This window comes from Triturus cristatus, chromosome 6 (assembly GCF_964204655.1).
Source record: "Triturus cristatus chromosome 6, aTriCri1.1, whole genome shotgun sequence".
Taxonomy (NCBI): Eukaryota; Metazoa; Chordata; class Amphibia; order Caudata; family Salamandridae; genus Triturus; species Triturus cristatus.
In genome coordinates, this window is record NC_140589.1 from 1,783,358,180 (window position 1) to 1,783,371,206 (window position 13,027).

The 13,027-nt window shown below is 47.3% G+C and overlaps 1 protein-coding gene across 4 annotated transcripts in view; it reads right to left on the reverse strand.

Annotated features, from left to right (window-relative positions):
* TRIM35 (tripartite motif containing 35) overlaps window positions 1-13,027 on the reverse strand; it is a 379,901-nt gene that overhangs the window by 257,221 nt on the left and 109,653 nt on the right. For all 4 annotated transcript variants that reach the window (XM_085613100.1, XM_085613097.1, XM_085613099.1 and 1 more), the window contains one exon: window positions 7,185-7,207. In XM_085613100.1, the coding sequence (XP_085469226.1) occupies window positions 7,185-7,207 (23 nt within the window). The remainder of the gene's footprint in view (window positions 1-7,184; window positions 7,208-13,027) is intronic.

Sequence of the window (13,027 nt, forward strand, 5' to 3'; positions counted from 1 at the left end):
GTGTCTAAGTGGGGGTATGCAAGTTCGTGGGGTACATGAATGGCTATTTGGGTGATTGGTTGTCTGACTAAGTCTATGGTTGTCTGGGTGTGTGTGTTTGTTTGTAGGTGAGGTGTGCGACTGCCTGTATGGATCAGTGAGTGGGTGAGTCAGTGGCTGTATGGGGTACTGTTGCATGTGTGAAAAGTTGTGAGTGTCTGTATGGTTGTCGGTGATTGTGTGCATGTGTCAGTGTGGGTGAGTAACTGAGTATGTGAAAGGAAGTATATATGAGTGACTGGGTATATAAGTGCCTATGGGTGAGTGAAAGAGTGGCTACATAGATGAGTGCATGCTTCCGTCAGTGACTATATAGCAGAGTATGTTTTCCTATTTGTATGTGTGGGTGGGTAGTTTGTGTCACTGTTTGGGTGAGTAAGTGGTTGTATGATGGACTATGGACGAGTGACTAGGTGTGCGAGTAGTTCTATGGGTGACTCAGTGTCAGCGCCTGTATGACTGGATATATTATTAGGTTGATCCATGCTTTAGGATGGATGTAGGAGAAGGTTTGACCTTGTTTCAATGCTCTTGCTTCCATGAGTTTGCTATAACCGGGGGTGGGGGCGGCAGGAGGGAAAGGAGGGGGGAGCAGTGCTCCCGCCATGCCATAGCAAACTGAAAAGTCGCAGGGTGGGCACACCGGGACATTGCTGGAGCTGGCCCTGGGGGGGTTAGCCATTTTCGGCTAGGGAAGAGGGACTTAGCGGACCCCCTCCCATCTCTATAGCCCTGGAGAGTTGGTTGTCCCTGGGGTGGGAGGTCCGCTACTGACCCCCCCCCCCCCCCCATTTACTTAATTTGTGCCTCAGGGAGGTGGTAGTCCCCAGGGCTGTGGGGGTGGTCAGGAGCCCCCCAGCACACTTATTTAAAATATAAAGCCCCGGGGAGCTGGCAGTCCCAGTGGCTGGGGGGGGGGGGCGTGTGGGCCCCTGCATTTAATGAATAAAGCCCCTAGGAGGTGGCAGGCTTCCGCATGTATTTTGATAACTGCCCCAGGGACCTGGCCCACCCGGGGGCTTAAAGAGACCGATGTGCGAAAGTCCGCACTTAGTTTATAAAATTCTCAGTGGAATTCGTTGACCCAACGCGACTCTCGCTGAAAATTTAAAAAATGCATTTTTGGGTCCTGGCAGACCCTGTGGAACCCCTGGGTAGGCCTAGGGTGTTTCTACCCTGCCCCCTTTTCTTGTTTTTAATCCCTTTTTTTACCTTTTGTCTTGTGACTAGGTTCAACCGAGTCACAAGATGCCTGCCAACACTTCCTTGTTGAAACGGTTGGCAGCGAATCAACTCGCTTCGTGTCGATTGACATTTCTCAGCAACAACTGAAGCCCACGCTTGATGAAGCACCCCGAAACTTTCAACACAGGAGCAGACCTGACCACCCTATTAGTTTTGAAACTTTCGCTAAGATTCGTCAAATGGCGCCAAAGATATTGGCAAAAGAAATTTTTGTATAGAAACCAGGTCCTAACTAACTACCTACTGGCAACCGCCAGTAGGAGAACAGAGACAGACAGCGACAGAGAGCCATATATATCCCATAACTCCCAATGCCGTAAACAGAGCACGCACGCGAGGGCTGTTAGCTTCACCTTTCCTTTAATGCGTGGGCCTACCGCAACCTGGCAGTTTAAAAAGCAATTCAGAGACTCGTTTTGGCTGTGCTACCAACCTTTCTCAATCACAAATACACATACACACACACGCAGTTTCTTCTGCTTTGCATCAATGACCTAACATTTTCTCAAAAATAGACCCCTCGGTGGCATCAGATTTCAGAGTAGAAGGGGGCTTTGGCATTTGTTTTGGTGGCAGAGTAGCGTTGGCCATTTATTTTGGGTCAGAGTGTGGCTTTTTAGACCCTTGAAGTTGAGGAGCAAACGTGTGTCTTGAGCCTGGGGCTTGCCTGTCAGAGGAGCTAGACCTGAAGGTTTTAGCCATTTGTGGCTCAACTCTGGGCTTGATGCCAGTCTTCCACTGAAGGGGTTGCTCTGCCTTCATCAGACACCGTTTCGGGGCTAGAGACTGACCCAGAGGCGCTGTTGAGGCAAAGTGAGTCTACCTGGTTTTCAGTTGTGACTAGCAATTGTTTCCAGGGGCTCTAGATATCCTCCTTTTTAGACTCTGAAGCCTCAGAATGGCCTTCTGAATCTCCACTTTGGCTTCTTTTTCACTACTGGGCAGATTGGCATAAAAAGGGGTCAGGAATCTCAGACAATGCTTATCGCTGCACTTTACGGTCCTGCCAGAGGAAGATTATAGACAACGTGCTGGTTGCTCCAGGGGTGTTTCAACTATAATTCGACCTGCTCCATGCACAATGTTCTCATAAATGTTACTTCAGAGGTCATGTGTTGCAATGATTCAAAATAGTACAAGTAATGTAATATGAAAGCGTGTACGGTGTGCATAGGGAAGGTGCGAGTTATAGCTCATGTAGTCTGGCTAGTGAGTTTACTATACTGTGTATGGATTTGAGAGTGTTATAGTACGTTTTGGGAGGGGCAGATATTATAACTAGAACTTTAGAATTTTTAAGGTTTGTGTACTATAGAAATAAGGAAAATGTTAGTCACCCTGTAAGCATCTGTTCGTGACAAGTGGTGAGGCATACTCCTGCCATCTAGTGTTGGGTCCGGGTGTGAGCACGTCATTTTTCTTCAAAGTCTTTCGAGTCACGAGGTAGAGCGACTACTTCTTTCTGTGATCATGCACATGGGATTCAACTCCATTGTTAGATTGATGCCCCGCACAGTGGGTGAGAAGGGAGAGAATGGAGTGTGGAAGTAAGTGATTAGTTAAGAGATGCCCATGTATACAAGAGAAAATGAACTGCAACGGCCACAGGTGTCCAGGGAGGGGGGTGGGTGCATGTGAATCTACAGCACTACATGCTGCGAGCAGAGGCTTACAGGGTAAGTAACATTTTCCATTCGAGGCATGTAGGACTGTAGATACACATTCTTTGTATATTCTTTTGTAAAATACTCCTAAAAAGTGGTAGCTAACCTAAGGGTGTTGCAGTTGTTTGGAAAAGTGTATATAGCACTGCCTGACCTACATTAGCTTGTTGGCACGATAGAACATCCGCACAGTAATGTTAAATAAAAGCGTGTGGTGTAGACCATGCAGCTGCCTTACATTTGTAGGTCAGCTATTGGAATGTTCCCAAGAAAGGCCTAGAAGCTCCTTGCTTTCGAGTAGTGTGTTCGAGGAGGTGTAGGTGGAGTGCTTTTATCTGTAGCATAACATGTTTGAACGCATTTAACTATCCATCTGCAAATGCCCGATTTGAATATGGCCTTTCCCTTATGAGGTGGTGAGAACAACAAAAATGTGTTGAGTTTCCCTAAAGGTTTCTGTTCTATATAGTACAGGAGGGCTCTTGACATCTACTGTATGGATAGCCCTTTCTGCAACAGGGTCTGGTTGAGGGAAGAAAAAAAGTAAATCAATTGAGATGGAAATAAAACTCACTTTCGAAGGAATTTAGGGTGGGTGCGGAGGACAACCCTGCCTCTATGGAGCTGGAAGAAGGGCTCTTCCAACGTTAATGCCTAAAGCTCAATAACAGGGAGGTAATCTCAATTAAAAATGCCACTTTCCAAGAGAGAAACAGAAGGGGACGGTTGTGAAGGGGCTCAAATGGCAGCTTCATCAGTCATGTAAGGACGATGTTAGGATTTCATGAGGATAACTGATACCGAGAATAAATTAACAGGTTGACTATTTTGAAGATAAGCAGCAAACCGTATGGAGGTGAATTGTAGGAGAGAGATTTGTAAATGAAGCAAGTAACAGACAATGTATAGTACTGTTGCAATAAAAGGGTCAATTTGTTTAAAGTGACAATAGCCAACAAACCTTTTCAATTGGACTACTTAGCAAGCTCAAGTGGTAGGTTTACAAGCTTCCCTAAGAATGCACATGCATTCAGGTGGGAGAATGAGGTATCCAAATTCTATGACCTAAGGAGCCAAATCGCTAGGTGGATACATTTGGGATTTGGGGGTCCGATTTCTCTATGGTTCTGGCAGCAACAGTTTCCCTATGAGGGCATCGCGCCCCCCATATAGATTGTATTCAATATGTTAAATGGATTTAGATTTTTATTCCTGGCCGCATTGTTTTTATTTCAACTGCGGCTGAGTGCACATGGAAGGCAGCAGGCTTTCAATTTATGTGAGGGCGTGGGAGCATCATTCTAGACCGCAGCAACATAAAGACTGGCTAGGTCGGAAGACATGTTCGTGTGCATGTTGGGTTGAACAGGTGTTGTCCTATGCCCAACCCGACATGCGCACTTAAGGACTCTCCTAGCGCAATGTTAGTGAGCCAAGTGATCACAGCCGCAGCCTTCCCGATCAAAGGAGGGCAAATTTCCCTGCTCTAGCCAATCCTTGGCTGATCTTATACTGTTTTCAGCAAGGGAGCAGCGTCTGGAATGGCTCAAGAGGCGATGGGTAGGCCTAGACTTGGAGACAGAATTGAGGTCAGAGGTTTAGCTTTAAAGAAGAACATAGCCAATCACAGTATGGCTTCATTATGAAGCCATGCAGTGATTGGTCATTGCCTATCCCTTGATGCAGCTTTTCCTTCAGTCGCTACTGTTCCCGCCTCATCATGCCCAACAAGTGGCATAGATGAGAGTGAAAAGTGTCGCACGAGAGTGCTATACACTGGAAAAATTCACATTTATACCAACATCTTGGCAAACCAGAACAAACCAGTTCAGAAATGTGGCGTTATGTCCCTCTGCAAAAGGGTATGGAACTTTCAAATATATTTTACCGTAGAGGTGTTAATTCTGGATTTAGTGCGGAGAAATGAAAGAATGGCCGTGAAGTAAAAGTGTGGGTGACGGGAGCCAGCCACGGCATGGCGATTTCCCAAATACGATGTCAAATAAGTATATAATAATTTTAGAGCTCTCCACTTCACATCATCTGGTCCTGGTCTCATGTGACCCAACAAGTGACTAAAGTGCTTGCGGTTACCTCTTTTCGGTCATTCTCTGTGCTCAAGTTACGTATCAGATTAGCGATTAAGTAGAACACAGAGTCCTGGCGTCAGCTCATCATTCTACATTTCTAGGCCAATCACTTAATCTCCCCATGCGTTGTACAAGTGTAATTATTAAACGTGTTTTTTACTGTTACAGTGCTCATGTTAGAGTGACAACACCAGCAAAGTTTAAGCATAGAATTAGCACAGTGCCATCCACGCTGAGGTGTAAACTACCAAACGCCTTTTTCCACTCCAGGCACAGTATTTCAGCTTTGGAGTTGTTAAATACCATCTAAGCCAACCTGGAATGAATAAAGCAACCCAAGACATGCATCTTGCTATCATTATAGCTCTTCAGAGCGGTTTAGCTTTGTCCAGACACAAGGGAGCACCCAGTACAAGTCAAAACAATACCCTTTCAGTCTTCGAGTGCCGCATAAATTATGCAAAAACGAAGCAGAAAACTATGGTTTGTCCCTTTCTAGCTCAGCGTGGATGGCACTGTGCTAATCCTATGCTTTAAAAAGTTGCTGCAAACACAGACATAGGAGGTGAACAGATGGTGTCGCTGGTGTTGTAGGGTGCTCTGTACAGGAGTGCTCTTTACCTAAACTTGGGAACTACCCACAGTTCTCTACATTTTTTGCATAATTTATGTGGCACTCTAAGCTGTAAAGGGTAAGGCTGTGTGTGTGTGTGTGTGTGTGTGTGTGTGTGTGTGTATAGATAGAGATGTGTACACTAAAATGAAATATTTTGTTAACATAACGTTATGCCACAAAAACATTTTGAACATTAACTACCAGTGATGTAAAATACCATGTAAAGATACTAAAAACAACCCTATATGTACTTACCTGCAATGTAATGGATGTGGTGTAAAGGTAATACACCCTCAGCGGCCATACTAGATATAAGAGTGCATTTCAAGAACCTAGTGTACTTACATTCGCCTTCTAGATCTGTTTTTAGGAGTGAGGTGATGAACTATTACACTCCGACAAAGGCATACTTAATCACTTAATGTGTTAAGTTAGACATTAATCCATGTCCATGTAACAGCCTAGCGACATATTCCTTTACTGACAAATCCAGCAACTATACATTGTTAGTCTTGTTGTTTCTCTTGTGTGTACTAAACTCCCCCCCCCAACAGGGCCAGGGTCTAAACCCTGCAAATGCTTGGCTTAAGCGCACAAGCACCACAGCAACGATGATACTAATGCAGCACAAATAGACAAAACATAGGTTTACCATGGCAGCACTACTAAATGGTCTTTAATGACATCTCACTTAACAAGGGGGCATATGTATCAACATCACCATTTGCGATTCTCAAATAGCGATTTTTAAAGAATCGCTATTTGAGAATTGCAAAACGGGATGTATTTAAAAAATTGCAAGCTTTTTGCGATTTCTTAAAATTCCTTAATTGCGATTAGCAAATTGCGAAATCGCAATTAAGGAATACCTGCCCATTCATTTCTATGGGCCAGGAGACCCATAGGAATGAATGGGAAGTAATTCTCAAATAGCGAATCGCAATTTGCTAATCGCTATTTGAGAATAATTTCAAAGGTGCAAGGGTGTCATGATGACACCCTGATGCACCCCTGAAATTAGCATGTGTGTGCATATGGCGCACATACATGCCCTAAGGGCATGTATGAGCGCCATGTGGCACTTTGTAAAATTTAAAAAAGTGCATTTTGAAAGGAAATCGCAAATTACCACCAACTGGAAGTTGGTGGTAATTTGCGATTTCTTAAGGATAATTCGCACAACTTGGGTGCTTTTTACATGTCATTTAAGAAATCGCATTTTGCGATTTCTTAAATGCTTGCGAAAAGTTAGGAAATCGCAAATTTAGCGATTCCTTAAATTAGCACTGAAACATGGCTCATACATACCGTTTAGCGATTTTTTGTTCGCAAACGCTGTTTTTTGCGATTCGCAGCGTTTGCGAGTAAAAAATCGCTTGATACATATGCCCCAAGGTCAGTTTTGCATTAAAAAAAAAAACTTTAAAAAACAGGCTTGAGCCCATCTGCACTTGTACCCTACAGAGTGACATCACTAGCAATCCTACATAAAAGGACCTTAGTGCAGAAACCTTGAAATGTGGTACATACCTTCGTTTTCTGTTTTTGTGCTTCTGTAAAGAGAAGGAAGTGAAGAGTGTTACATTCTGGAGACATTATACAGATATCAGATGGCAAGCAGTGAATAAAGTGATTGACCTAATTCCAAAAGATAGGTTTAGTTTTCATAATTTATTGTATTTTCCTTATTAGCACATTGGAATGTTGAATGCTCCATTGTAGAATGTTCCTATAGCCTTCAAGCCTTCCGTAGCTGGCTCTAATGGCCATTAAAAGCTCGCTCCCTTGTTAAAGGCCCTCGCCTTCGGTTCGGGCCTTTAACGCTGGAGCAGGCCTTTTAATGTCTGGTAGAGCCCTCTACGTTGAGCTTGAAGCCTATAGTAAAAAACACAAAATGGGGTTGGTGGGCAGCTAACAATGCATGTCCAATGTGAAACATTAAATCTACCTATAGATGACACAAATAATAAAACTGGGCATCAGGTAAGACAGCAATAAATGTATCTTGAAGCTGTAAGACCCAGCATCTCAACCTCCATAAATAATAAAGCTGTGCCTGCCTGAACTATGAAAAGGAAAACACGGACGGAATAGGCCAGGATCTTCGATACACTATTCTCCACTATTGTTTGGAGTGATAACGCACTAATACATTTAAAAAAATGAATGTTTGGTAAGGAAAATGCTTACCAGTATGCATCGGTTCATGGCATGTAGAGCTGCAGATTCATATACTTTTGCATAGATCGCAATCTAGTGTTGGGCTCTGATGTTTGCACTTTGTTTTGGTCTTGGAAGAAGTCTTTGTAGTCACGAGGTAGGTGACTCCTCCCTAGGACGATCGTGTGCATGGGAACGACTCCATCCTTAGATTGTTTTTGCCACGCAGGGTTACGATGGAGTAGTATGAAGTAGAAAGATGTCCATGTGTAGTGTATCTAAGTAATAGTACTGGAACATATAGAGGTATCCGGGGAGGCGAGTGGGCGTATACAAATCTGCAGCTCTACATGCCAAGAACACATGCATACTGGTAAGTAGCATTTTCCGTTCGAGGAATATGAGCTGCAGATTGTGTACTTTTGCATAGACTATACAGCAGTTACCTCCTTCGCGGTGGCTACCTGTATCTGTTGCAGTGGTTTGAAAAAGTGTTCTTATTACAGCCTGGCCCACACTAGCTTCTTGTGTTGCCTGCACATCTACACATTAGTCTTTTGTGAAGGTGTATCCCAAGTTGCTGCTTTGCAGATGTGATCTAGGGGAATGTTTCATAAGAATGCCGTGGAAGCCCCTAGTTTGCATGTGGAATGAGCTCTAGGGGGGAATGGTTAGTGTGCGTTTGGCTTTGAAAGCATATTTGGATCCATTTAACAATCCACCTTGCAATTCGTGCCTTTGAGATGGGATCACCTTTATGAGGTGGGGAGAAAGCCACAAAAAGTTGTTTGGTCTTTCTAAAGGATTTTGTCCTTTCAATGTAGTAAAGTATTGCTCTTTTAACGTCTAACGAGTGAAGCGCTCGTTCTTCCATAGAGTCTGGTTGAGGGAAAAACACTGGGAGTTCAACAGACTAGTTGAGATGGAAGGCAGATAAGACTTTGGGTAAAAATTTAGGGTTAGTAAGAACCACTTTGTTTTGATGGATTTGTAAAAATGGTTCTTGTATGGTTAATGCCTGGAGTTCACTAGCTTTCCTGAGAGATGTGATAGCAACCAAAAAAATGTTCCTTCAAAGTGAGGAACTGTAATTTGCATTTGTGAGAGGTTCAAAAGGGGGACGCGTGGCTAGCAGCCAAAGCAAATGGCCGCTACCTAGTGAGGCTCCATGGTCAAGGCGGCCTTCCCACTGATTCGACAGAAGATCAGACGGCGCAAAATGCTTGAAAAGTGATGCAAGCTGCGTCTGCAACGTTCAGGAACGGCTTTTTAGCACTGAACGGATGATAAAGCACAGCAGACGTCGTGAGGGACAGACGGGCCTGAAGCATTCGGCAAAGCCGGGACGTTGCGTAACCAGACTCCAACGAACAGCTTGGGTGGAAATGACCGGCGCGATCAGAAAGCACTGAGCAGACCGTCATTCCTCAGGGAGAAGGGTGATCAGCATATTAACTGATAAGCGCGGGACAGCAGAGATCACCTTGTGTGGTCTGAGCCGAAGAGAGGAGGGTGCTGTCGGGACTGTGCAGCGTGACCGCAGACCCCCCCCCTCACCCCAGGCTCTGCAGTGCCGGCGGTGAGAGGTCTGAGACCGGGTCGGGCGAAGGAAGGAATACTGTTCTGTCTTTAACGCCAAGGGAACGGGGTTAAGCTGATGCAGAGGAGCCCACCACCTACTGCGAGGCCTTCAGTGCGGTTTGCTGTCGACAAGCCCCCACCCCTCCCCTAGCTCCTGCTCCGGCTCACCTCCTCACCACTAATAACTGTGCTCACGCCTGACAGCAAAGCACAGAGAGCAACACCCATCGGGACTAGAGGCGGCTGCCTTATCCTCTGAGGCAGCCCCAGCAGTGGCTAGGGCTGAGACCTCTTGAACAGCGCCGCGTGCAAACATGATCTCTAACGCTGTATTGGCGAAAACGTGACGCCAGCCCAAGCGTTGGCTAACGAAGGATTTCACCCATTGAGACGTACATCGTACTGCTGCCACATGCATTTGCAGTGGGCTGCGAAGAGGCCCGAAGCGCATAATGGGTGGGCGGTGATGTGGTGATTCCACCTCTTACACGGGGGCCAGCAATACCGCAGCTAAAAAAGCTGAAGTGCCACCTTGGGTACATGCTACCAAGACAGTTTCTGCCATACTGATCACGTTTCAGACTGCGTGAAGGTCCAATATCAGCGAACCTCCATGGGTGAGCCCCTGGATTTGTGCGACAAGAGGAGGATGGCAGGAAAACTGAAAGGCCGCGAGCGGCTGACAGGCCCTCGGGCAGGCAGCGGCGACTACTGCCTCTCCCCAGCGCAGTTTAAGAGGGGTACACGAAGACCAGATCAAGATGGGGAGCCGGGGTCAACAAACGCGCAGCAGCTCAAACTAGATAAGTATGCATATAATAAAGATTCACCGGACCAGTCTGGGTCTCAACCAGGGCGGGGAGGAAGCCTTACAGACGATAAACCTGCTGAGGTTACCTTGCACAATATAGTCACTTTAACAAAAACTTCAGACTATGGTGGGGTCGATCTCTACCTAGCTCATTGATACGTGCGGACTTCCAGAAAATGGCTACGCGGGTCACAGAGGTGGAAACCATGACAGCAACCCTCTATGGACACAGCCGCTCTACAGCATCAAGTCAAGAAACTGGAAGCAGACAAACTAATGGCGGCAACACTCGACAACCAGGAAGGTCTCTCCAGGCGCAACAACATCCGCATAATTGTGCCGGAAAAGGCGGGGGGGCCCTGCTCTGGACCGGTTTGTTGAGGACCTCGTTAAAAACCAGCTACAACCGCGGGGCCTGTCCAACTTCTTTTCAGTCGAAAGGGCTCATTGAGTGCCTGGCGGCAGACCTCGACCTGGGCTTATCCTCTCCCCCCCCCCCCCCAGGCCCTTATTTGCCAGAATCTTCAATTTCCATGATCGTGACGCGATCCTCCAGACGGCTCGCATTGCTCCTCCAATTCATATCGAGAACTATACTGTAACCTTTTTCCCGGACTACACGGCAGCAGTGACCAAACAACGCCGCAGCATTCTGGAGGTTAAGAAGGAAATGGGGGCCCATGAACTAAAGTACTCCATGCTATTCCCTGCAAAGTTGCGAGTGGAGGCTGAGGGAAAACTTGAATGGCTAGAGGGCTGGCACCCGGGCCTAAAAGGCTGAGACAGAAACAACAATATAGACTAGAGTGGGCGACCGCCTCAGAATCAGGGGATGCAGGCTCGCCGGAAGACCCACGACAGGAGCAAGATGGACATTAAGGACGCAAGCTGGACCCGAAAATCTACTCTGACTGTGGAACAAGATCTCCCGAATCAGGCGAACAGACCTAAATGTCGGCCAAATTACCTGTAGCGACGTACTGACTGACATCACAAATTCGGCACTACCTGGCGTAGTCGCTGACATGGCCCAAAGACTTTTATAGGGCCATTTTGCTGTTATACATTGATTTACCCATTGGGGTGGTTTGCTGTGATCATAGAGCTACTCTCCCCCTCGCACGCAAGTACTAGTTATGGGGACAAAGCGCTCTGCAAAGTTTGGGTGGCGGGTAGTTTTAAGTCTGCCGATCAGGGAGGCGGGTGGGGGGTGGGAACTGTTTAACGTTATGTTTTTTTTCCCAGTTGTAGGTACACTGCGAGAATACTGAGTACATACACACTATCTGCATGGTGTTTGCATTGCAATGTTTATTGTGTTTGCCATTCTTGATGTAAATTATGATACAAGCAACTGCCCCGGCCAGCTCTTCGGCTGCACACTCCCTACACTCTAGTACCAAAGTCCCCCCTCTTGATTATGTCCTGGAACGTCAATGGCCTTGGAGATAAGATTAAGAGAGGGCTGGTCCTACAGTACCTTAAACGCAAGGCACCAGCAGTGGCCCCGATTCAAGAATCCCATCTGGTGGGCTTGGCTTGAAAAGCCTTAGATAGATGGGGTTTCAAAATGGTGGCGCACTCCAACTTCACCGACTCTCAGGGTGGGGGGGGGGGCGGGGGGGGCATCCTGATTAATAAACTGTCGCCGGGCCTCGGGAGAAGAGGAGGGGTACGAGTCAACCCTCATTGATGACAGCTTTCCACCTACCCTGCAGGGTGCTGGCGGCCCCTTTAACGTCGGCTGGCTCATCGCGGACGAGGTGACGCCCCCTGTGACGTCAGCGGCAGGGAACCAATCAGCAGCGTCCATCCCCCGTAAGGCGGAAGCCCGCGAGGAAGACGGCGCGAGAGCCCACGGAGGAGAGCAAGGAGTAGCGGAGAAGGAGAGCGAGGAGAAGAGTGGAGAACGAGAGGCGGTGGTCGGTAGCGGAGCGAAGTACGAGTGCGACGGAGGAGGAGGAGCAGTCCGGAAGAGGCGAGTCGGAGGTCCGGACCGGCCGGGACGGGAGAGCTGCAGAGCCAGGAGGCCATCTACACGGCGTCTCGCCCCGCCACTCTCCTGGAGGAGGGTGGCTGGGAAAGGTACGGGGCCGGGTCCTGGGACTATTACCTACACGGGGAGGGAGGTAGCTATCGGGGAGGTCACGGGACGTCTAGGGGCACTGGTTCCTTCTGTGAGTGGAAGGACTCGATTCACGCACAAAAACCTCTTCATAGCACGTGTGTTTTGGTGGAAGACCCCGGTGACTCCTCACACCCTTTCCCCCTCAGAATCCCACAGAGAAAGAGCAGGTCACTAATATATTGCTCTCCATTCCTTGCATATACCCCGGCGACATACCACTGGACGAGGACCTCGGAGAGGCGAAGAGAACACCGGGCATACCCAGATCGGAGAGGAAGAGAGAGACCAAGACTTTGTGATTAATAAATACCCAAACCGAATCCATTGTCTAGACGTGTCCTTCTACCCACGGGGAGGGCAAGCGTTGGTGACATAAACGCTTCCCCATTATTATAACGGGGAAATGGTCCGATACTCAGGGACGGTTTGCAGCCGTGGCGTGTCAGTGGGAGGGAAGTCCATACAATCTAGTGTCCGTATATATCCCGCCAGCTCTACATCGGGTGACCTTCCCTGCCCAAATTTCTTCTTACACTTCCGCAGAGGAAATAAGGGGCGACTTTAATGCAACAGTAGATGCCGCCATCGATCAACAGCCCCCCCCCCTCGCCCCCCCCCCAAGGATCAAAGCGGGCTCAACCTTCGGTTTTCTGAATTCCTTGACGCCTTTGGTCTAGTGGATAATTGACACTC